Here is a 26,412-nt window from a genome sequence, read left to right as displayed (position 1 = left end):
GATTCCACATGTTAAAGTTGCTGCTGCTTCCCTTGCCCCATTCCCCAGAACTGCAGCAGTATCTCAGGTCACTCTTCATCCACCTATGTCACCTGTTATGGAATAGGTTTATTTCTATTACATATTGATGGCAGGTTTGTAGATAAATTATCTCTATGTCTCAATCTGAATTGCTGCTGCTTGACATTTTTTCCTTCTAGACTAGGAAATATTCTGTGTATAACTGTTAGCACATCAATTCATAAATCCATCAGTGATGGTAAAAGACGTGGCATTACTTTAATCTCTTTACATTAAACCAGATGTGAAAGATGATTAGTGGAATAGAGGATCAGTTAAGTACTCATAAAGATGTTGCTGTCTAACTGGATTTAAAGAGCAGCACCCCAACCTGTGTATGGCAGAGCTACAGTGAGCCTTGTTCAGGATCCCCCTGAGTTTGTGCACAAAATGGATGCTGCTTCTCTGCTGTGTAGTAGAGGTTTAGTGTTGTCGTATATGTGTGGTTTTGAAACTGGTAATGCTTTATTTTTTCAATATATATGAATATTTGTTATATTATTAATACCTTGTACCTGTTTCAGACAAGTCAGTTTTCTGGAGCAAAATGCCCTTAGATGTTCATTGCCAGTATTCTCTTGGTGATTGTTTATCAGCAAGGGCTAAATCCCAGGCCAGTGGCATCTCTGGGCTGTGACTGAGTAATTGAAAATAGTAATTTCAAACAGGAGAGAGAAATTTCAGATTCCTTATGTAGCTGTGGCTTGTTTGCATTCAAAAATTCTGTACAGAAAGGATTTACTGTTGTGCACCTTGCTTCACCCCAAGGCCTGTATCCTGGGTTTGAGGAACCTGGTGATGTGGACTGTTCTGGAGTCCTGCTCTGGCTGATAGTAAAGCCACAAGCCCCCAGTGGGTTTCTAATGTTCTTGAGCTCTTGCTTCTCCTTGGCTTGTCAGACAGGTAGCTGAGAAGTGGCTGAGCAAACACTCTTTGTCATTTTATCAAAAATTTGTGTGTGATAAGTTTTGTGAAGCATAAAATATGACTTGGATTAATGTAGCACATTACATCTAGCTGTGCACATGAATAGTAAGGAAGAAGAGGGAAGCAGCAGTAGAATAAACTAAGGAAATACAGTTGTAGCCTTTTTGTTTTAAAGTGGGTTTGGAGAGTGGCTTGTTCAGAATTTGATTGGGGTTTTTTTTAAACTGTCAAGAAAAAAAATGTTGTGGCAGAGAATAAGCAAAGGAATCTAAGTCTTTTGTGAATTGATGCTTTTATAGAAAGTGTTATACCTTCCATAGGAGGAAACGGTGTGCTGATCAGGCCATGGTTGAAATAGTCTTGCTAGAATACATGGAATAATTAGTGGGTTCTTTTGGTTCAGCTACCAAGGAAAATAATTGTTTTGAATAACAATAAATTTAGGATTTTTCCATCTTTTCTTTCTCAAACAAAAGCACAAACTATTTTATTTTTGCTTAATGCATAAGTTTTCAATTCAGGCAAATCAAACAGAAAGGAAATTAAAGGCTTGATTAGCAAGCCCACTAATGGTGTTGGTGTCAGCCCCTTTTTTCTCTTCGTAGCACAGAGACCATGGTGTTTGGTGGGATGAAAAAGATTGAGGCTCAGATAAATTTTCTTAAGCAGCAAATTAAAATCAGACTCTAGGATGAATGTCATCACTATCAGAAAAACACATTTCTCTGATTATTTCATTCTCAGTCTTTTTCCCAGCTTGAACCTGGTATATAAAACATACTTAAAGAATGGAAGGTGAAGAAATTAGTATGACTCTTCATCCTGAGGGCTGGGGTTGCACATGCAGGCTCCAGTCCCTGTTTATAAGTTGCTAAAATTGAGGTTATTGCACCTCAGAGATGTTCCTTTTTATTTTTGTCCCCTAGCATTTATCTGAGAAGTAAGATGCTTAGGTTTTTTCCAAGCAGAGTAGACATTTGAGCCTGTGGATCTGGATCCCACACCCTTGGTTGGAGTTTGTATGGGTGCTCTCAGGTGTTGAGAGTCTGGGGGGAGCTGTGTTTGCACTGAATCTTTATTTGTGGATTTTTCTCATTAAATATTTTGCTGGGGCAGTCACAACACCTCAGCTGTTTCTTACTTTATCCTCTTGACAACTCCTGAGTAACATTGTTCTTTTCAATGTTTTTTTTTTCAAAATGAGAAATTTTGGGGTATAGAATAAGTCATTTCCCCAAAGGCTGTATAGGCAGATCCATGAGGCTATTATAGAACATTTTAAATTTCTGCTGTAGCTGACTACTACCTTGCAGTTAATTTGTCAGGAGGTCAAGCTATGGTAGGACTCAGCCCATTTGCTCTCCAGACCTGGTTAAATTCCAAACAAAAATTTGCCTTTGGAGACTCCTTCCCCAAACATGTAGATGTAGAGGACCTTGTGTCTGAGCTACATCTGGGACTGTTGATCATTAGCATTTCATTTGGACATTGGAGCCTGGAAAAAACCTAATTGGCCATGGAAACACTTCAGTCTTGTAGTGCTGACTCCTAAACTTCAAGCACTTGCACTGGTCAGTCTGTCATGAAAGCAGGTGGGAGAGGCAGCACATTGTTATTGGTGCTGGCTGGTTAACTCACATTAACTAATCAGAAGCTTCCTTACATCAACAGTGTAAGTAATTGACACTTCAGATTTCCTAAAGAAGCCTAAAATATGCTAGACTTAGGCATTTTCCTTGATTTTGTGTATATTATCTGTCTCTTTTGTAACACAATATGGAAATATTCCTGAATTCAGATCTGCGAGTTAAGGAGTAAAGGCTTTCTTGTCTTTTCAGGCTTTTTTTTTGGTGTTTTTTTAGGTTTTTTTGGTGGTTTTTTTGTTGGTGTTTTTTTTTTTTTTTTTTTTTTTTTTTGGTGTTTTTTTTTTTTTTTTTAAGCATCTGCCACCAACAAAATGTGATCCTTTAAAGCTCTGCTTATCATTTGGAAACTTATGTTAACAACAGAAAGCTGCATGACAGGCTGAAAACCAAAAGGACAAATTGATGCATAAAGCTGGTGTTTATTGCCACTTCTTTTCAGCCCTAAGCTTAAGTTGCAAGTTTGTTCCTGCTTTGTTCTGAAGTCTTTCTAATCACAAGTAACTAAAGTTTCAGCTGATGTAATGGCAATTATTTATCCATGTATCTGGAGTATTGATTCTTTTCCAAACCTTACTAATTTTCACAAAAAAGAAAAATATCCTCAGCTGCCACACTGTTTGAGGGCAAGGAAAGAGATCAACAAGGAATAGACATAGGCACATGTCCAGGCTCTTTGTAATCACTCAGTTTAAAAGACAACAGATCCATTTGTGGCTGCTGTGGTATCTCTGCCACCTAACTCCTGTTGAAATAAATGGGTGCTTGACCACTGTAGTGTTGACAGCAGGATAGATTTCTCTAGGGATAAAATTGCAAATGGCAAAACAATTTCTGAGTCAGAATTTCAATGGTAATGGATGCCAACACCTTACCACAAGTATTCTCCATTGAGTTAGAAACTGAGGAAAAAAAATAATAAAATTGTTTGTTTCATTTCTTTAGGGGATTTTTGGGGTTTTGTGTTTTTTTTTTTTTTTTTTTTTTTTTTTAATAACTGTTTGGGCTTTTTGTTGATATTTTTTTTTTAGTATTGTGGGGGTCTTTGTTTTAGTAAGTATTGTAAAGGGTCTTCCTTGTGCTATCTCCTGTAAATAGGTGGTGGAGAGCTTGCTGCTTTATAAGTGATGGGAATTCCACATAAAGTTTCAGTGGTGAGGGAGTAGTTGTAAGTTTTGTTATACTGGTGTGAATCCAAAATTATTTTATTAAAATAAGTTCCCATAGAGCAAATTTAAACTGACATGGATCCCATGGAAGGTGAGCTCAGTCCTTTGGATAGAAATTTTTTAAACTATCAGAATGTTTGTTTACTCCTCTCATGCCTTGCATGGTTTAAATCAAGTCTGGATGTCTTTTCCTTTAAGTTAATGATGGTGTTTTACTATACTTCATGATGCTTGGGGGGTGTTTGACATAATCTTCTTATTCACAGCTTCCTTTGATGGGGAAAAGCATGCCATCAATCTTCCTTCTGTAAACAGTGCATCGTTTGTCCTACGCTTCTTGGAGAAGCTGTGCCACAGTCTGCAGTGTGATAATCTCTTCAGTAGCCAGCCCTTCAGCCCTTACATGGGATGTGCCCACAGTCCTATGGAGTATGATAGGAATAAGCCAGGTACTGTTAATCACTTGTTATTTTCAAGTGCTGATATTTCTGAGAAATGTGAGGACTTTAGGAAATGCAACTTTTTAGTCTTTCTGTGACATAATTGCTTAAAATTTATACACTTCAGTTCTTAGTGAATTGGTTCCAGTGTGGAAGTGCTTTCACAGTAATGGATAGGTCATACCACATGTGCAGAAATAATTTTGTTCAGCAAACTTCTCCTTGTAGGCAAGCCAGAAAACATATGTACTTTACCAGTGTGATACTACTAAAAAGACAAGCTCAAAACTTCACATTTCATTTGTTAAATTTATGTTCAGCTCATAAACTGAATTTACCAAAAGATGCTTGCTGTCTGGGAGAAGGCACTTCCCCTGAAAGGGAGTTTAACACAAGTACAAAGTCTTTTCTTTCTCTTTTTACCTTACTTAGGAGTGGCTAAAAGATTTTTACATTCTACTGCTATGTACAGTCCAGTGATCTAGTAGAAAAACTTGTGAAATTGACTGCTTGTGAAATTTTGTGTGAATCCAATACCTTTGCTGCACCAGGAATGCAGAGTAAATGGGAGATGCAATTACTTGCCCAAGGTCTCCCAACAGGTTGTTTGAAGGACCAGGTATTACAAGTCCCAGGTGAAGCCAGGAATCACAGATGAGATAGCTTTGTTGTCAAGACAATTTCACAAGATTTATATTGGGAATGAAGCATCCTCAGAGCTCTTTGATAGCTGAGTTTGTGTTCTGGGTGCTGCTGTAGAAATTTTTTTCCTCTTTCCAATGCAGAAATTATGTTTATAATTCTATCTATGGTATGAAAGTTCTTAGTTTTAACTGTTCAGGAAGGTAGACAGGGTCAAGGTTATTCAGCTTTGAAATTTTGTATTGAAGTGACTGAGTCTATGTGACACAAGAAATGGAGCTCTAACCTGGTGATGTCTGTCAGCTTCTGTCTCTGGACTTAGCCCATGAGCAGCTTTATGCTTAGAGTAACAAGTAGTGACTTTTCTTCTTCACAGCCAAAGAAGAAATACCTGAGAACAGGAGTGCTAAACGCTACCCTCAGGACTCTCCACCATACACTGCTCCTCTTTCCCCTAAGCTTCCCAGAAATGATGCTCATCCATCTGAAGGTAATTACATTATGTCAGAATTATATACGAGGATTATTTATGGTTTCAGTATTTCCAGTCAAAAAGGACTGAGTACAACATATGTATCTGGTTTGTCTCTAGCCTTTGACAGGTCTGGGTGGAAGTGTGTTAATTATTGATCACTGGCACTTTGCACTTAAAGAAGATCTACTGCAAGTTCCAGCAGTGCTTCTCCTAAACCCACAGCCTTTTCTGTGAAGGGGCTCAGGCAAACAGGTGACAGATGAAGCCTCCTGCTCCATGTAGGGCTACTGAACAGAAAACCAATTGCCTTGAAATGGGTTAGGAGATAAATTGGAAGCAGCTCTTAACTCCAGGCTGGGTTCATTAAGTGAGTAAGGGTGCAGCTAGATGATACAATTCAGCTGAGTTTATGGCTAGCTAGCTGCCAGTGGAAGTTGTGCTGCTCCTGCTTTCCTTGCCTCCTTGTCCCTGCACTGAGTCCTAGCCCACCCCCTGCTCTTTTTCCCTGGTTGGGTAGTGAGCTGAAGCAGTGACCAAAAGCACAGAAAACATTCTGGTGAAATCTTGTTTTACTTCTCTGAAGTGACTCTCTGTGGACTTGGATGAGCACAGGAAGGATTGAGTGGAAGGCAGCCATGGCCAGGGGGGCAGTGTGGCCCCCCTGTGACAGCTCACTCTTAGGCTGGTGTAGTTCACAGATGAAATAACACTTCTTCCTGTGCTGCAGCTCAGCTGCAGTAACTGAGCACATGTCTAGTCCTAGTCTGCCTCAGATGTGAAGTAAAGCATCTAGGTTTAAATGCAGGTGAGAGAGACACAGTGAAATGGTTATTTGCTATTTAACTGGCTAAGACATGGTAAATTGATGACACTGACTTATCCCATCTGATACATACTTTCTCTTGCAGTAAGATACTTGCACATAATTTCCAAGGGGTTTTTTTTGAAGTATAATGGAGATTAGTAATTTTTTCCTCCTTTTTTTCCTTTTTTTTGTTTGTGACCTTGAAATGATTTTGTATCTATTGGCATGAGCAGAGGCAGGATATCTCTTTTGTGCATATTAAAATGCCATAAGACTGCAGTTAAAGCAGAAAAGGATGTAAAATTAAAATGTTCCAAATGATAACTTATTTAAAATTATATGTCTTATTATTTTGTATATATATAACATATTCGCATTTTGATATTTCCTGTAGCTGTTATTATACACAGTTCTGCATTGATTATTGACTTCTGTGTCTTCACAAAAGAAGTTTTGGTTTAATTCCAGAGATACATTATGTATCTAAGTTATATTTTTGGTATTAACATAAGTGTGGAGCACTTAATAATGCTCAAATGAAGTTGTTTCATTTGGAGCAAAACAAATGTTTAAGTAGATCTGTAGTATCTTGTAAGAAATCTTACTCAAGTAAACATGAGTACACATTCTGCTTTTTATTCCTTGTTTGCTAGCAGATCTTCTACAGATGGAGTCGGGGTACCCTTTAAAATATTTTTAAGATCACTAGTTCATTTTAAAATGCAGTTACTCGAATAAAAAGTAATTAAAGCAAGTGTTTTTCCATAGTTTCAGAGGTTTGAATTTGTACTCTGTGTATTTTAACAGGCAAAGTGTTCTCTAGCACTGTGTGTTTCCCATTAGGACAATGTCCTCTGCTGAAAATCTGGAGGCAATTTTGTAGCGGTCAGTCATGGGTTGGTTAACAAGAAAGATCTGCCCCCAAAAAGTTTGGTTCCATTGAGACACAGTTGTCTTAAAATAGTTGTTTTGAAATATCATTTGAAGGCAAAATGGAGTAATTGTGGGAAAGTCTTTCAAACAGCTCGTTTTCCTTCTGATCTGCTCAGGGATGTGCTTTGCAGGTTTTGCTGCCTTTCTTGCTCACTAACAGTTTCTTTTTAAAGAAACTATCTTTACGAAAGATAAAGAAGGAGGGAGTGGGGAATAACTCAGACTCCCTTCCCCTGAAAACAGAGTGTTCCTACTACTGTGTCCAATTACATCATTTTGTTATGTGTGAGACAGAACAACTGGCTTCTAATTCCCAGAAGAGCCTCAAGAAAACAAAACATCCAGTTCCTGCTAAGGCTTCAGTGCCTAAACAGTCTGCTGTCTTCCCACATTTGAAACTGAAGGCCTCTTACTGGCCTTTGATTAATCTGCCCAGAGGTCAGGCATGCTGCAGTGGAACCTCTCATCTCCTTCCATACCCCTGCTATTCACAGCTGCTCAAAATGCCGAGGTAGGCGAACTGAGTCACTCCATGGATTGCAATGCTCCATTTCCTAGATGCCAGTTTGGCTGCACTTTGTTTGTAGAGAAGCTGGATGGATTGGAAAGTGGATTGGATACTACAGCTTCTGAACAGAAAGCTTTACCTAAAAAATGAGGGAAATATGCCACCTTTTCCACCTTGTATATATGAGTTTAGAATTCACAGTAAGGTAAATTCAAATGCTGACATCTTGGAGGAAAAAAGCAGAATTGATCTTTCCCAAACCTGGTATTTCCTTCAGGATATATGACATCAGAGAGAAATCTGGGATATAACTGGAATGAATACAATTAAGTTCTTTTGCAATACAGTCATTTTAAAATATTTTTTCTACAGAAGTCTTGACAAAGATAATCTAAACCAATTATTAAAAAACCCAAAAAAACAACCTATATTTGGATTCCTGCTGGTTTACCATAAAAACTTTAAAAATGTTTTTTTTTATTACGTTACATGGAATTGCCTGGTACATGCTTTAATACTCCAGTTGAAACTCTCTGCTGGGGAATGTTGCTTCCATTGTTCCATCTTACCTTTCAAGATTTCTGAAATCTGAATGCACAGATTCAGTCAGTTAAACCTGATGCTCCTTCATACAGCTTTCTGTAACAATTTAAGGTATCACCTCTGCCTTTTGGCTGTGAACTGAGATGTGGTTTCATTCTCTACAGCTCTAATTTTCCCTTGGTTGGCAACTTTTTAATTTTATAGTGTTCATCATTGACTTCATCTCCTAAAGTCTCTCTGAAATTCTATGGAATGATACCTTTTGTTTTTAATCTTGGTAAGTTACTGTAAGTACTTCTGAGAAATATAAAGGCTTTTGTTTTCTTGTTTGTTTTCTTTAAATACCTCAGTAGCTTCTTCTTTGCTTTTGTGACTCGGGTCTGACAAACTAGAAAGTTTTGCAGCAGTTATTTTGAAAGTTACTTGTATGAAAGAGAAGGACTTGTATCCATTAAAGCTTCTTTATTCCATAACTGTCAAATTTAGTAAAAGATGTTACATCAACTTGCAGATAAGGAGTCCAGAAAGGCTGGACATAAAGATGCAGGAGCAGGCTGTCTTCACATGCTGAAGGACAAGCTTGACAGAAGAAGACTGTCCTGGCTGAACAGAAAAGTTTGGCTGGAACTCAGGGAAAAAAAGGACTTTGGAAGAAGCAGCATGAAAATCAAAAGTACTACAAAGATGATATTAGGTTATTTGGGGCAAAAATTAGAAAGGTTAAAGCCCAAATAGAACTTAATCTGGCTACTGCCATAAAAGACAAGAAAATTTTTGTCTCATTTTTCTCAGCAGTCGGGGAGGGCTAAGGAGAATCTCAAGCCTTTATTGGATGTGGGGGGTGGGGAAAAAAGTGATGAAATTTTAGGAAGGCTGTTTGAAGTACTTTATGCCTCGTTTTCCTCTGGCTTCAGTACTAAGGTCTGTTGTTCTCCATGCATCCTGAGCTGGAAGGTAGGGATGGGAAGCAGACTGAAGCCCCCACAATCCAAGGGAAAATGGTCACCACTTGTGCACAATGTGCACAAGTTTCTAGGACCATATAGAATCTGCCCAGGAGTACTGAGGGAGCTTGTGGAAGTGCTCGCCTCCATTCACTCACATTACTGTGCTCTACAGTTGTGTGAAAGGAGGTTATTGGGAGGCGGGAATTCAAATTTTCTCCCGGCTAACACTTCTCCCAAGCGATAGGACAAGAGGAAATGGCCTCAAGTGGCACATGAAGAAGTTCAAATTGGGTGTTAGGAAAAGTTTCTTCACTAAAGTCTTGTCAAGCATTGGAACAGGCTGCCCAGGGTTGAGTCACATCCTGGGTAAAAGACAAGTGGCTTAGTGGTGAACACAGTGGTACTGGGTTAACAATGGTCATCGTGGCTTTTTCCAGCCAAAAGGATTCTATGGTTCCATTCTGTGATTCTGTGGTCTTGCCTTACTGAATTCACTAAGGAGGGAGCTGGCCCTCTGAGAGCCTTTAACTCCCTTCCAGAGTTATGGTGTATGAAAGTCAAAATATGCATAATAGTTCTTCACTGTACTACACTTGAAACAGGATTCAGAAAGAGAACCTGAGAGAAGAACCTCAAGCGAGAAGTTCAGAAGAGAACCTCAAGCAAGTTGAAAGCACGCTTGAGAAGGTCACTGGGTTCTTTAGGAAAATACTCTTCCTTTGGTTTTAATATTTGCCCAATAAATTCTTGAAAGTTTTCATATAAGAAGAGTAGTAAAAAGGCTTATTTCAGGAGCTTCTTTTGCAGAACATACCAGTTCTTATTCCAAAGAATATGCTGCCTCACTAGCATATGTTTTATCACTTCAGTAGAGTTATTTTCAAGATGGTTGTGTGGGGCTTACACTTCTGTGAACCTGTTAGCTATATTTTTCCAGCTCTTAACTCTCCTGCCAAAGCAGCATTTGTTTCATACAGATTTGTACAGCGTGCTTCCAAGTTCTTTCTTGTGCTAGATACTGGTCTGATGCAAACAGAGGGGAATATCTATGATTGATAGAGAATGGAGTGGCGTTCCTGTTGATTTGGGGGTTTTTTCCTCACACAGCATGCTTCTCTCAAACAGACCTGAATTGGGCTGAATGGGAGTGGAATTTTCAGTAATCAAGCAAACCTGGCTCTTGTCTCATGGCCCAGGGAAAGGGACATGCTGAACTCCAAGTGGCTGAGAATCAGTATTGACAGACTTCAAAAAGTTCACAAGTCTTCTGAGTGGATGTTGTTTTTCTTTTATTCACTGAAAAGACATAAGAACTAGAATATTGTTATACTCCCCCCCCGAGACTTCACTATTTTTATTTTACTTGCTCTGTGGGTTCTGGGTTCAGTAATTTACCTGAATCTTTAGCTTTCCAGAGTCTGCAGTTAGAGACCTTGAAACCCTGCCCTGTGCAAAGAACTGTGTGTAGATAAAGCAGGATGGTCGAAACGTGTTACATTAGTGTGCCATACCAGGCACTCACAGCCTTCTGTGGCTTTGTCTGTTACCTCTGCCCTTTTTAATAATGGCACCTCTGTCTGAACCTGTGGGGTGCATAGATATTAATTGTCCATTTGTTTTCTTTATGAAGTTGGTAACTCCCTCTGCTGTTTAGAACTTACTAAACAATTGTTAGTTAACATGAGGGAGTTTTTTGCATTAATAATGTCTTGCAAAATAAATGCTACATAATATTAATGGTTGGCTTGACTAAAATTATTTGATGTATCAATATTTACAGCAGACAATTTTATTTAAAAAAAAAATTTGTCTGTCATCTGAAAGCTCTTAGCTTTCAGTAAACAGTAAGTACAACTGAAATGATTAATGGAAGAATGTCTCAAACCTGACATATTAAATCTTTTGCTACAAAAATAATGTTTGAAAATACAATAAGAGCCCAATGATTAGTTGAGGAAAAGGGGCAAACATTCAGTCTCAGTGATTGTCTCACAAGAGATTTGTTAACAGGATTACAATTGGTCAGTAGCTTCAAAAGAACATAGCTAGGCCTTAAGTAACAAAGGTGTAATGTCCATCACTTTGAACATGTTGGTGCTTGCTTTTTGTGTAGCAGAAACATTGCCTATAGAGGAAAACAGCACTTCCAAAGAGCACCGATTTTCTGAGGATTCTATGGATTCTGCACTTAATTCTCCAGCCTGTCGGAATTCCACGGAGTACCGGCCTTCAGGAAATGCTGCATTTTACAGAAACTCCCATCAGCCAGCAACTGCTACCTCAAATTCAGCCCCGGTCCTGCGCAGGCTGTCCCTGAGCTCGGCGGGGAGCAGTGGTTACTATGAAGTCAGCAGGAATCGGATACACAGGCGGATTGAAGGTATGCTGTTACACAAAACCTTCCAGAGTATGTCACTGCTTCAATTAACAGGCAAAGTTATGAATAAAGAAGGTCTTTGCCATTGGAGAGCTTGCATATGGAGTGAAATGTGCTGTTGCCAAGCTTGTCAGGCTTGCTAACGTAACTGCAAATACAGAACTTAAGCCTTTAGTATTAATAGTGTAGTGCTGCAAGCCAGGCAAGGTCTTTGCTGCTGCAGCTTCTTCTTGCTGCTGTGATGGACCCTGCAGCAAGCCAGAGCAGACAGGGATAGCTACATGCAACTCACTTCCTAAGCATCTTATCAAATATTGCCATGTTGCTGAAATACAGGGATAGAGTTTCCTACTGTCTCTCCCTCTGTCTGCACAGCTTCACTTGCCTTTGCCTCATTCCCAGTTAATAGTATCTTGGGACCCAGGAGCCAAGTACAAGTAAAACTAAGCCCTCTAGGTATGTCACAGTGCTCATTTGTGCTGCTGTAAATATTTGCAGTTATAGGAGTCATTTAAAGACAAAAGGAACAGTTCAATATTATCAGAAGGGAAATAAAGTATCTTTTCATTTTAATATATTGCAAACAGCGGTTAATAAATGCCATAAGGTAATATTAAAGTGTCTTATGTGAAATGAAATGTGTTATCCCTGTACAAACTAGTGATACTTCTCCCTTTCACAATATTTTTGTATTAAAAGCTGCAAGTTCCACAACTGGACCGGATTTAAATTCACTAAAAAGGGAACCTTCAAGAATATTGAATAAGGATCCTTCCACTTGGTCAATAGAGGAAGTAGTGCGTTTTGTGAAAGAAGCTGATCCACGGGCACTGGCTCCGCATGCAGAACTCTTCAGGAGACATGTATGGTGCTTGTCCATTCTATTCTAGTATATTGTATCATGTTAATCTCTTAAAACACAACTTTCATGTCTATCAGTCTGTTTGCAGGTGGAGTAGACTCTCCTGATATATTAGAGAGAGGTGGAAAATTACTTTTCTACCTGAAACGAAACCCCTCCTGCAGTATATTTTTTCTGTCTTTCAGTCTTGCTAGACTAACATAAATAGCCACCTCTTTCCAGTGTATGTGGAATAATGCCAACCTGGAAGTGCCCAAGTTCTAATGGCCAACGTACATGGTGCTTCTAGAGACGATGGCATTCTCATGTACAGTGCAGGGCATTCAGTCCCCCTGTTTTGGAGACTTAATCTTCTAGAGCAGAGGTGATGTTACCCATTGTTAGCCAGGCACTTAATCGTTGATGCTAACATTCAGAGAACTGAAATACTTAATTAATCTGTTTGAGAAAACAATATGGAGGGTTTCATAGGTCTGACTAGATGTTATCTTTAGAGACAGAAACTGTTATCAGTTTGTGGTAGGTTTGATCTCCCCTATTTCTTCTTGCTGTGCCTTTCTGTGGTAGGCTGCTCAGTAAAGAGCTGCTTTCTTATTTTATTGCATATATGGCCCTCCAAAAAGAGATTGGCTTTGTCTTTAGTAGTATTTAATGTATGATCTGCTCCAGCTCCTCCTAACAGTTTAATCTCTGAGTAAGCTGGATTGAAATGAAAAATCAAAATAACTTCTGATGTAGATTCCTGTCTTATATTTTATTCTTAGTTGTATAGCAATGGTAAATGTCACTTGTTTTATCAGGTTTATGTTTAAAAAAGCAAGACAGAGTATTTCTCTTTATGGTGCTTTATGGAACTAATTGCCTGTCTGTGGTATGTAATGATACTAAGAGCTTAGGACTGTCATATTTCAGCAACTTCTCAGTCAGACAGTTGAAGTCTGACTAGGTTGTCCTTGGTCTTGATCCTGACAATCTCTTTGGTTCAACATGGAAATAGATCTGTCTAATTTCCCATATTTAGATGGTCTCTGGCCCTTTCCTCCATGTGACCATTTGCACACGCATGCCAGAATCCTCCCACAGCTGTTTTCAAGGTTCAGTGCAAGGCCTCGGGGCTTGGATCATTTAATCTCTAACTGCACAGACCTTCCTTTGCAGCTTCTTTTTATTTTTTCCCTTGACCCATTCACTTCTTTTCCTGGTTGGAAACCCTAAATCTGAGGGCTGTTTAGTCAGTTTCTTTTATTTACTATTATTTTCTTTCTTTAACATCTCAAATACTTAATCACACATTAAAAAATACTAAAACTAATTAAATTTCAGTGGTCATCTGTAAATTAAAACTTGCTCTTTTATATACAGTAGATGTATTTGTACTACAGTATAAACAACTATAATGTACTTTCCTGTTTTACTGTGCAGCTTGTTGAAGTAGTTGTCTGTTGTGTTTATTCTCTTCCTTCTGCAGGAAATTGATGGGAAAGCACTACTCTTACTGAGGAGTGATATGATCATGAAATACATGGGACTGAAGCTGGGGCCTGCCCTGAAGTTGTGCTACCACATTGAACGACTTAAACAAGGGAAGTTCTAGCCAGGGGGTACCACAAACGTGAGTTGGGGTCACACCAAGCTCTCAGGTTCACAGCCATTGCCTTCATTTGAAACGCTTTTGCTGATACAAACCTTTATTTTTTAAAAGTGGCCTCAAATTGTAAAAGAGACATTCAGGATAAAGTGGGGGGAGGGATTTGTATTACATTCTAGTATTTTTGCAAACTCTTTCACAGAAAGTTGGCAGGGAAGGACAGTTGATCATGCTGGGTGTGGGCAGTTCTGGTAACAATGCTCTCCGAATCCTGAAAAGTGTGTTCTGAGTTACAGGCTTCAGCCAATGTGTTCATATCCAGAACCAAAACAGCTGAATCCCAAAGGGAAACAATAAATTAAACCAGCATCAGGTGTTAATATTTTTTACAGGGGTGGCTGTAAACTTTTATATTGCAAGAAAATCTTAAAATAGAAGATTTCATCTCTGTAGTGAATATTCTGGTCTTTCAGAAGAGAGGAAGGGTAATGGAAGAGAGGGCTTAATTCAAGTATAAGCTTTTATAAAGTGTGATTATCAGTCCTTTGGGAAGTAATGAGGACAAATGTATCATATATTGTCAGTTTAGGCAGGCAGTAAATATTTCTGTTTCATGGAAGGTCATATTGGCTGTATAAACAGCCATTTCTGAGACAGACTGATTTCACTGGAACAATGCATCCACATATTAAACATTCCATCTTTTTGCTAAGTTTGGCATGGATGTGTTCATGCTTTTTATATGTACATGTGTATGTGTCAGGGAAATAAGTACTATATAAAAATATACATACACACTGTACATATTTTTTCAGTTTTTTAATGTGTACTTTGCACTGTGCCAGAGAGAACTGTACAATTTCTTGGGTTTTTTTTACCAGTAAATTTAGTTGTGTATTACTTTCATTAGCACCTGTTTAATTTGTTCTTGGAGTCAGAAGGTGACAAACAATCAAAAGGTGTTTTTATTCATACAGGCAAGATCCCTGTACTATGCAATACTCCTGGTTATTCATTCCTTAACTCTGAGCCATATATTCTGATATATATTTGGAAAGACACATTTGGTTCCAATGTTTTGGGTTTATATTTCCTGTGAGGAAGTGCTACTATGTAACTGATAAACCTTTTTTTGGGTAAAATTGGTGCTGTTTGTATAAGCTGCAAGAATGAGTGGTGATAATAAAACAGTTTGTTGTCACTGCCAGTTGTAAAATACATCAGGGACAAGAAAATATACTTTCTGTTTAGGAAATTGAATGTACTGTATGTAATAGTCAAGTGATAAAACTGTTTGTTAGGGAAGGTGTAGTCCTAAAATGGTAGGATTTATTATATTTCTTAATGCCTTTTTATATGAAAGCATATAGTATAAATGTATTTTTTACAAATTCCTTTTTTGAAAATGACTTTCTTTACCCGTAGACTGATACTCATCAGATTTCAGCAAGGTACTGCTAGAAAACAGTGAATTTTGTGACTCACAATTCCAAGTATTTTGTTATTTTAAGTGACTGCAATACAATTTCGATTCAGAAAGTCATTTGGCCCTGAGAATTGTTTTTGTTATTACATCATTAGACATTTGACACTAAAGTTTATCTGTATCGATTTGTTTTGCATATCTTTTGTGGTGCATGTATGCTTAGATGATACAATACAGGCATGCTCTTTATACTAAAAAAAAGTCAGAGCATTGATTGAAGAAACAGAGTATTTTCTCTTGGTGTTAGAAAGATTCTGGCTTCACTTTCATATGGTTACACCAAGAATTATACATTAATGAAAACATCATTCCCCGTGTGTTCAGTATATTGTTTAACATATATATAATTATATACTACTTCTTCTATGCCTTATTATGCTGAATTTGGGTTCTTCAGCATAAAAAGATCCCATTCAATTTAAGTGGACGTAATTGACTGAAAACAATATTCATTTTTTACATTGCCCTTGGCATAAGAAAAACAAAGATGTTTGAATTTTCTGTTTGATCTTTTGTACATGGCACTATTGTGGGTATAAATACTTGTTCAAGGCTTTCTGTGTACCTATGTGCACAAAGATAACTGTGATGTTGCTGTACCAGAATTTCTCCGTGTGCTGTTGCGTGAGTTTCGAGCATTCAGAGTCTTACAACAGAATATATTTTTTATTCTTTATTTTCAGTGGGATGTTCTTATCTAGCAAGAAAAATAAAATAGTTTGTTCCTTGTTGTAACTGTCTGTTCTGTTTGATGGTGTGTGGATGGGTGAGTGCTCTCTGCATAGGCAAGGGGGGCTGTCTGATCTGGCATTTGGCTGTTCTTGACAGTTCATGGAAACATCTGATATGAGGAGGTTTTAATGAAAAGGGTAAGATCATTCCAACCTTGTTCATCTGGAGCAATTAATGTTTGAATTTGGGTTGTTCTGTGTTTTCACAGTAAGAACTTATCTAGTTATTCAACTATTTTGTTTTGTATATCTCATTATCCAACTTAAAGCTTATAGAATTCTCATATAAACCACTGAGGGAAAGAGGCTGATAAAAAATGTTTGTGCTGTGTTCAGATAAAGATATGAAGTATTTTAAGTCAAAGCAGTTAATGGCAGTAAGTTTGAACTTTGTAGACTTTAAGCTTTCTCATTTCTGTGATACAGAAGTCTCTTGTTCCAGTGACTGTTACCAGCAATCAGCCGGTGCCTGAGAAGGAACTTGGATTGGGTTAATGGTAACCTCACAACTGTCACTGGCAGTTGATGAAAATTGCAAGTTGGCAGTACCAGTAGTCCAGAGGCATTTTGCATCTGATCTCTCTCAGAGCATACTTAGTATCTTTTTGGTGTTTATTTGATATACAAGATAATGTGATTTAGTCTCTTCGTTTCACCAATTGCTTTTCTATCAACATGAATTCATCTGTTTATCTGCTTCTGTAACTTTTGGTCATCTTGGAAGACAGTGCCATAACTCAGTGCATCGTGGGACTATTGGAAATTAAAATACTGCTGCCTGGGAGGACTAGCAGCTCTAAAAATTATTTTTGCAGAACACCTATGGAACAATGGAATTGAAGAAGGCTGGAGGGTAGGGTGTGGCAGTATAAATATTGTAGGACTTTTTCACACATATGTAGGAATGACAGTGAAAGACAGCAATATCGTGTTACCAGTGTTGGCTTGAAGGATGGAGCATCTTCCCCTTTTTTGTTGTTTTGGATAAAGACACACCATTTTTTATTTCAGGTGGTAGACACAGGCACAAAGATGTTCATCTCATTACTCATTATATTGGTAGAAGCTCTTCCTCTGCAGTCAGGGATATGATTTGCAAAAAGTGGTGTTTACCATCTCTGTAGCTCTGACAGTTTTATGTGAGTCTGTGGATGTGATTATGTAAGCCCTGAACATGATACAAAATTTTGAAATTTGAGTATCTCCAGTATTTTTGTCGAGGAAAAATGAGCCCTGAGTGGGGATGACTAAAATCTTGAACTTTTAACCTGATCAGATAAAAGTTTCTTTGTGCTTGTCTGTCCTTTAATTTAAGCTGAAATTCAGAGAATTGAAATATGGGTACACTGAGGCAAAGCTGGTATTCAGTAATTCAGCCATGTTCTATGTCATGAGGTCCCCCTCCTCATTCAGCAGTGAGTCCAACTTTTCCACAGTCTTCTTTTGTTAGTTATAGCATGTTGTCTATTTTAATGCAGGATCATGGAGAGAAACACATTTTAAAAGGGAATGATAACAGTATTTTTTTTCTTTGATTGGCCAGCTAGTTACATAATAGAGTAAAATGAATGAAGAGGTGTGAACCCCTTCTAAGTAATGAGTGTCCTCATCTTTTTGTTGCTCTTTCTGCCAAGTTGAGACTGTGTAGAGTTACACTATCTTGGCTTAAAGAGGAAAAAAGAAAAAAAGAGAGACTTCCTTAAGATCAATTTCAAAGGTCATCTATTCCTCCTCTCTATCGTTATTGCATGTAAAACCGTGGGAGTGAGTAAAAAGTGCTCATTTGGAACTGCCTAAGAGTGATGCAGGGAGGCAGAAGCTGATTTCATGTCCATTTTAGTGCTGAAATGATTGCTGCTTTTTTTTCAAGCCTTGATTATAATCTTTCACTCTGTAAAGCTTCCTAACTAGCCCATAATCCTGGGATTGTGTTCCCCAACTGTCAGTGTTCCTGTTGTTTCAAAGGTCATGCAGAGCCATTTTGAGACTTGTTAAAATCTGAAGAGTCTGTTGTAAACTCACTGTTGTGAGTCTGCAACTGTATACATAACATTTTATATATATTTTTAGTGTGAAAGCTGCAGAGATAGGGTTGGGGGGTTATTTAATGTTGAAGTATTTTGCTGCTTTGTTCTCTGATGGTTTGTTCAAAATAAATCCTCATTATTGTGGCTGTGGTAGATGACAGGAGTCCTGTGAGTACTTAAAATATGCCATTACAGTGATCCAGCGGGCTTTTAAATTCCTCACTTACATAATCATCCATCCCTGTTGCAGCAGATAATTTTGATAAGCTGTAATTTGTCCCATTTTAATCAGAATTAGCTTCTATCAGCTCCAGAATCTCCCAGTCCTGCTGTACATGCTGAGGAGTCCTGCACAAGCTGTTTCTCCTCATAGCTTTATGGACCACTGCTAGTTTTATTTCAGCTTTCATTAACTGCAGGGGAATTGTTTAGTGTTGGTAGCGAAGGCTGCACCTCTCTACTTCTTTTCTTTTTAAAATACACAAAGGCATTTTCATCCACAGAGATTCAGTTTCCAGCTTCCGAAATCCAAGGCCTTTGAGGACAAACAGCACAAGCAAACAGATGCCAGCACAAGGGGAAGGGGAGATTGCATCCCATGTTGTCTGAACAGACAAGCGTGAACAGATGTACAGCTTGAAGCTGGCAGAAACCCTCTCTGCCAGTGGTTCCTTTCTAGTTGTGACAGCTGGAAGAAAATGAATATGCCACAAAAGTACCATGACAATTGCCATTACCCTGTGTTGGCTGTCCCAGTTCTGAGGTCCAGATCTGGACAGACAGACTTATCTACCCTTCCAGGCGGATGCTGAGGCAATTGGAAAGGCAGTGGGAAAAAACCGTAATGAATGGTGGTACACCTTAGAAAGTCTGGTGTTCAAATGCAAGAGGTCATGATTTTGCTGATTTTTTCCCTTTCTTATATTTAATTCTTTTTAGTAGTTATGGAGGCACTCTGTTTCCCCAAGCAATTGGGCTAATGCTGTCTAGATTTCCAAGAGTGAGGTTTTCAAACAGGTCTGAACTCTTCCACAACTTCCATATCTCCAAACTAGTGCTGCAGAACATGTGTCCTCTTACTGAAGACCCTTTTGAGGGAAGGATCTTCCCATGTGCTTTTTAACCCTGCATGTTATGAAAAGTAAGGGAAGGAGTCTGCAGCTTTTGCTTGCTTTATCTCTGATGTACCAGGGATTGCTACTGGTATCAGCCCTTGCCTGGGGATGTGCATGGTACTTACTCTGTTATGAACAGATGCCTCCCACCTGCACAGTGTTACTTAAGGAGTGATCTACAAAGTGCTTTTCTTTTTTAAGTCCCTGTGCTTATATGAGCAAAATTGTGGGGAGGGAGAAATTAATAAATAAATGCTCAGATTTAGTCTAACCTTGGTTTATGCTTGTACTTTAGGGGTGAGGTGGAACATAACTGCCAATAATTGTTATATTGGAACATAATTATTTATTAGGTTCAGTGGGTAATGGGACAGTGGGCGGGTTTGTTGGTTGGTTGGTTGGTTTTAGTTTGGTGTGGATTTATTTTTTGTTTGTGGTGGGGTTTTTATTGTTTTTCTTGTGGGTTTTTAGTTAGTTTGTTTTTTTTTACCTGACTGCTATCAGCTGTTCATTTGTTTTCAAGAGGGCAGCTCAGCAAAAGGGAGCATATTACTTTCATACATCTTTTCATTCACTGTAATATATTAATTGTAATTGCCTGGGTGGTGTTTGGCTACAGGAAATGAACAGGTTGGGGAAAGTTGAAATGTTTTGAAAGAAAACAGAAATGCAAGGCTGGGATGAGTGATAGGGTTTGCTTGCAATAAACATAGGAAGGAATTACATGAAGAATGAAGTAATGGAAAATTAGGAAGGAGAAAACCAGGTGGATATATCAAGATAAACTGTTTCAGATTCACAGATGACTTGTGTCTTTGACTGTTCATGTTATGGTGGGATTTTTAAGGGGAAAGTTAGGAATAAACATTTTGAACCATGTCAGGGATGTGAAGTCTTATCTTGACATGCTTTTATCTGAAAACAAGGGATGAATCCTTGTCATTCCCAACCCAGTTTTTGGGACATGCACTTTCTGTCCTTAAATTGTTTCTTAGATGCTGCTAACAATTCACTATTGGTATGACTTCTTTTAAAGCCAGAACAGTTGAGGGGCCAAAACCTGGGAACATAGGCTTGGGTTTGACTTAATGTAACTTCATTTCTTGACATCACAGTTGTCCAGACTCTTTCTGAATGTAGTCCATGGGAGTTGAGGGTATGAGTGATCTGACCAAATACCAACATCTGCTTTAAGAGACTTCTTGACTCTACTGGTTTTATTAGCTGGTTTCTATCATGGGAGACTCAATACCCATTTCAGCTTTAGCACATGACCTAATTCCCCACCTAAAGTTCTCTTCATTGCTAGTAAGCTGGAACAACCCTCTTACTCAAGTCCTTCATTGGAAGACATTGGCATCGAGAAGCAAATGTTCAGGTGCACATTACAGTAACCAAGCAATGTTGGCCAGGTGCCATGTTCTACCACACAAGAGGTCTGGCTTTAAAATCCAGTCATTCAGAATATCTAGCCAAAGGAGAATATTTGTGCTTTCTTAGATCTTTGTTGTTGCACAGAATGCTGTGGCAAAAAGCAGACAGCAAGCACTTAAATATTCTGTGGGTCTTGAAACCCCACTCTGATCCCCATGTACACAAATACAGGTGGTTCTAGGTGAGTGTGGCATATGCATCATAGGGTTGTGAGATTGAGTGTGGTGGCTTTGTGCCATCATGGCTGAGCTGTGGAGGGTCTCTGAAGGGCAGGTACATGCTCTCTCTTACACTGGATTGTGCTCTGTGGACCAACTTTCAAAATACTTATTTTGAAACATTTGTTTAAAAAAAAAATCAACAATCTACTTGTTAGCTTTATAACTTTGAATGCAGGTAAGGTTGGGTTTGGGGTTTTTTTCCTCCATAAGCAAGAAATTACTTGTGTATCAGAAACTCAAAAATCAATAGCTTTCCCATGCTTATTGGTGGCACTTCTAGGGGTTTTCTTTGGGTACAAAAGGTCCACAAAGAAGCACCTCCTTGTTTTGTGTCCAGTGGCCTGTCCTTGGTCTGTGAGATGCCAGTCTGGGACAAATAATTGCCTTTGTTCCTAAGCAAAGAAAGATGGGAACTCCGTTGATGAGGATGTGGTGGGAAGGATGACATTGAAGCAATGCAAAAAATGTGACAGTTTTGAAACAGCTGTGGCCTAAGGAACATTAGTAATCCCAGGAGCAAGGGGGGGACACAGGGTGATGCAGGGATGCAATGTCTGTTACCAGCGTTTCACTGGAAACACACTTCCAAACAGTGAAGAAATTATGTTCCACTTGGAACAAAGTAGAAATAGTCCTTCCTTCCAGATACTTGATTAGATTGTACCCCGCTGTTTGCTCTTTTAATTTTCATATCTTAGCTTGGAACAATCCTAATAATTTCAGTACTGAGATGTTATGGTATTATTCTAAGAGAGCTTGGGGTATATGGGCACAAAGCAGTACTAAATATTTTAGTGATTAGTAATATTTTTACTCAAACATGAAAAAATGTTTCAGATGGTTCAACAACAAAACAGATTTTCCTAACAGGATTGCAATACCGTGATTTTAACAACTGTGGAAAATAGGCTTTCCACACTAAAATTAGGGGATTTGCTTGTGTGTGTCAGACTGCCCCAGAGTACTGTGAATTGAAAACTTCAGCATTAGGGATATGTGGTATAGTCTAAGAGAAATACAGCTTTAAATAGGAGGAGGAGGAAGCACTGGGGAAAAAAAAGTGAAAGGTGAGTGAAAAAAGCAAATTGCACAAATTAACATTATTAATGTCACTGTGTCAGGCTGTCTGCCTTTGGGAAGGCAGGAACAGACCCCAGAGGAAAACAAGGTCCTTGACTGAGCCCTTCAACATGTTTTTATAAACTTGAGCACAAAAGCAAACTAAAACATCTGGCACCAGGATATTATGCAATGTTGTTTTATGCTGTTTTCATTGTCTTATATTCTTCATGAGAACTGTTAACAAGTCACTTACTGTTGTCGGATCGCAGTCCCAAATTGCCTCTGTGCAAGTGAAGGGGCACAGACTTCTCTGATTCATTCCCTTCCATGCTCAGTTTCCCCTGAAACCTTTCATGTGCATGTGAAGCTGATTCTTGAGCCCCTATGGGTCAAACCTCTGCAGAGATGTGCAAGGTCGTGAAATCATCCCAGTGCTCTGGGAGGCCTGAGCAGAAAATGGGGAGAAGTGGTTTAAAAAGTGAGCAGTGATCGTGAGACATCGTGGCATATCACTTTTATAGCAGAAAGGAATGTGGGTGGTAGGAAAATTTAGGTCACACACGTTCCCTCAGGCATGGGAAAGGCAAAACCAGCTACCTTTGCTCTTCTGCTTCCCTTCACATTTCTGCTGGGATGGTTTTGCTGCCCCTTGTCCCCTGCTGTCAGGGCAGGAGGAGCAGGAGCTTGCACTGCCTTGTGTGTTCAGCATGTGTGGTTTGATACATGGTCTCCCCCAGCCGTCACTTTTTGGCTGCCTTCAGCCCAAGACAACATTGCCCTCTCTGGGCTCAGTGCCTGCCTTTCTCCCTGCTCTCACCCAGTGGCCTGAGCTTTGTCTTTGAAGCTGACACCCTCTTCTCTCTCTCTGTCAGCAGCTCACAGCCAAAGGCCATCGTTTTGCTTCTTCCTTTCATTCTCTGTCTGGCAGCTTGCTAACTTCAATAAAGGTGCAGTACTAACAGGCTTGGGTCTTCTCTCAGCTTCCATTGCCTGCTTTCCTCTCCCTCTTTCCACCTTTTCCTTCTGTGCCTTACCTGACTGTTTGGTGTCCTCACCAGCCTAGAAACTGCCCAGTCCAGGTAAGCTCCCTGTCTGAGAAGCTGCTCATTCTTCTTTTGGATTAATTTATTTTGCTAACAGCTAACTCCATGTGTGGAAGCCTTAGGTGTGCACCCCTGGTCCTGGAGCTGTGTTCCAAGCAGCACTGGGGAAAGGCTGTCCCTGTGTAGGGAAAGCTGCTTCATCTGAGCACTCCTGCCCCCAAGGCTGCCCTGTCCCATGGCCTTCATCTGAGATGTGCAGCCCTTCTGCCAGCCTTGGATTCAGTTTCTGGATTCCTGCAAAGCCCCTGCCTGACAGGGGGAAAAGAGCAGAGGGAAAGGTAACACGACCCTGCAACCTTCTACCCTCTCACTCACTCCCTAATAACACCCCACACCCCAAGTCACATAGAGACTGGAGCCAACAAGGGGTGCCCCTGAGGGCACGGCTCCTCTCTCCCTCTTTTACCTCTTGCATACACTCATCACTGTAAAATGTCTTCCTCTTACCATTACAGCTTAATGACTTTCCCTTCAACTTCACTAGAGGTATTAATGTCTCCATTAACAGCCACCAGAAATGGAAGCTCCATATATCATGAGTGCAGCTCTATGTCTTTCTCCTCATACAGAAGTTTCAGCAGCAGTTAAAATGTAGCCCTGTAGAAAATTAATGGCCCAATATACAAAATCTGTAATTGCTGCTAGAGGCGAGGAGGAGGAGGTGAAAGTGCTCAATCTTGGTGTAATTAAGTACTTTGTTCTATGGCCACTTCTCCCCCGTGCTGATGGGATGTAGGACTTGAGCTTCCCACCCGAGGGTGGTGGGAGGCAAGTGGTCCCTACTGAGCATCATTTGCCCAACAGAGTTCAGCAGCAGGAGAGGTGCCAGTGTGGGGCTCCTCTTCCCATGGCACAGCCTTGAAGCCTGGGGTTGCATGAAATGGCAGCAGGGTAAGGGGTGCCAGCTCTCCTAAGCCTTCCTGGGAAGATGCCATTGAGAATATTCCCCCTGCAGTTTGAGCAATGGAAAAGCCAGGCAGTGGAGTGGGTGAGCCCCTTCTGCTCTGTTTATCCATTTCTAGAGGAGTGGCTCCAGCCTGTGTCACAGGCTCTGGGGATCTTGGTGGCAACCAGCAATGCCAGGGAGCAGTGCCAGGGAGCCTGCCCATCCTGGCCCTGTAAAGTCAGGGAGCCTGCTCTGGGGTGGCAGAGAGGGATGTTGGGATAATTGGAGCCTGCTCTGGTTTTCCTCAGCCCCGCTTCAGAAGGAAAAGGTTGCAGTTACTCCTCCAAGGAGCAAGATGCAGCCACATGGCTGCTGGTCTGGTCTACTGTTACAACCAGCACCAGCTGGCTTTAAACTCAATTTGTTGTCCCCAGGCATTGGGTGTTTCGACAGTGCTTGTATGGGTTTATAATGTCATAAAGCTGATTTAGCCTAATTTGTTGTCAGGGTTTCTGGAGCCTGTGGTCAAATTCAGTTAAACCAGACCTCTCTGTGTGCAGAGTGGGCTGGGAGGTTGATGCTCCCAGTAAATGCCTCTGAAGGAGAGGAGGGAAAAGCTGAGCACCTGCAGCCAGTGCCATCACCGAGCTCTGCCTGTCCCAGCTATCCTGTGGCCAGCAGGAGGGCAGCAGTGGGTGGATGCCCTCTCTGCCTGCTGAGGATGCTGTGGGGAGTGACTCACACAAGGACAGCAAGGATTGGGGAGTTGGTGCAGCAGATGCCACCACCAGTGTGAAACACTTCTTGTAAGAAAATAAATGAAATTTCTTTTGAACTTGCTTCTGTCAACTGCAAAATAAAAATGACAGCAGCCAATTCAGTGACTGCCTTATTTTACTGTGGTATAGCCCTGGGAAAAATTCACATTATCAGAAGGTTTTTTGACACTCTAGAATGGGCAGGCTGAAATAGAAGCAGACAGTGACAACTGGGATGCCCATCCCAAGGGACATTGAAATCCTCAGCCTCTGCACTGCAATAAGCAGATGACATATTTCATTAGCAGTTTCTTGGAAGGAGAAAAACAAAGTAGCTGAGTATTTTCAATTAGAAAAAAAAAAAAAGATATTTAAAAAAAATACAGTCAGATGACTAAACATTAATGAATCCATCAACACTTTACGCTCTTCTGAACATTGTCAGTTCTGCCACCTCAGGGAAAAATAAAAGGCTTTAAAATACTTAAAAAGCAAGAGTTTGACAGAACTGATGCTATGCCTACGTGAAAGTCTTCCATTTCTGTATTAAGCAAGTGATCCTTCAGCCAAGGAAACATAAGAAAGAAACATAATGCCCTTCCTAACCCCATAGTGCAGATTCATTTTCCAGAACTGGTGTCTGCTGCTATCAAAACTTGCAGCAGATTTTGGCATGACACTGGTGCCTATGGGTGTGGGTAGACTTGAGACACCGAAGCTGCTCCTTTGAGGAACTTCTCATTGTGTGAACAACTGCAAAAACCTTCCCAAAGCTGTCCAAGAGGAGTCTTAGAAATAGGCTGGTGGCAGCTAGGCAAAGGCAGGCACAGTTAGTGTGTGACACCATCCAGCTGATGGCTTTACAATGGCTTTTTTTACTTAGATAGCCCTGGTCCCCTGCCAGGAAGATGTGATTTGAAATTGTAACAAAAGTTTTCTACAGGTATAGCCACAAAAAACACAGTGCCCCCCAAAAACTGTCCTCCTGCTCTCACATTTGTCCTTCCATCAGGATCTGGTTTTGCCAGTGAGCTGTGTGAACTCTGAAGCTGACAGACAATAATTCACCTCCAGCCCATTTCCACAGACAAGTGCAGAGCTGTAACCTAGCAGAACTTTATTTTAATTGTACATTCACATTTCTGCATTGATGTGGGTGGCTTTGTACACTGCTGAGAGATAAAAGTTACACAGCCCTACTCTTTCACGTGCATTGATTTCAGCCATCAAAGAAACATTGAAAACTAACAATAAACAATTTTTCCATATAGCTGTAGTCAGGCTGGGAAAAACTATGTGATTCTTTTTTCCCCTCCTGCCCCCTGGCAACCGAATTCCCTTGACTTTTAGGCTTTTCTATTTTAAATTACTGAAAACACTATTTAAGATGGTTTGCTATGGGTGTCTCACAGTGAACCTGTCTTAGGTGTGCACCAGGCTGTAGCACTCTCTCACTCCTCTGGCAGCTCACTGGGTGCATCGTTAGCAGTTGTGACATGCTCTTCCACACTGCTGCAGGACAAGATAATTTTTCTTAGCCTACTATTTTTTTTTAACATTTTAGGCTCATTGCAAGTCAGTTGTGGCGCTTTACAGCTTACAGACATTTTGTACAACCTTCTTTATAGACTGAAAGCGATTCGGAAATGAGAAAAGAATGCCGCAACCAA

General features: G+C 39.9%; 1 protein-coding gene across 1 annotated transcript in view; it reads left to right on the top strand.

The window, feature by feature from the left end:
- The window catches only part of SCML2 (Scm polycomb group protein like 2), a 73,156-nt gene extending 57,016 nt beyond the window's left edge, over positions 1-16,140 (top strand). The window contains exons 11-15 of the mRNA XM_059493788.1: positions 4,066-4,248; positions 5,258-5,371; positions 11,206-11,472; positions 12,169-12,332; positions 13,800-16,140. Coding sequence (XP_059349771.1) covers positions 4,066-4,248; positions 5,258-5,371; positions 11,206-11,472; positions 12,169-12,332; positions 13,800-13,925 — 854 coding nt within the window. The 3' untranslated portion in view covers positions 13,926-16,140. The remainder of the gene's footprint in view (positions 1-4,065; positions 4,249-5,257; positions 5,372-11,205; positions 11,473-12,168; positions 12,333-13,799) is intronic.
- The last annotated feature ends 10,272 nt before the right edge of the window (positions 16,141-26,412 follow it).

The sequence above is a fragment of the Ammospiza nelsoni genome, chromosome 2, assembly GCF_027579445.1.
Source record: "Ammospiza nelsoni isolate bAmmNel1 chromosome 2, bAmmNel1.pri, whole genome shotgun sequence".
Classification (NCBI taxonomy): Eukaryota; Metazoa; Chordata; class Aves; order Passeriformes; family Passerellidae; genus Ammospiza; species Ammospiza nelsoni.
The sequence above is the reverse complement of the archived record's forward strand: the minus strand, read 5'-3'. Positions and strand labels throughout refer to the sequence as shown.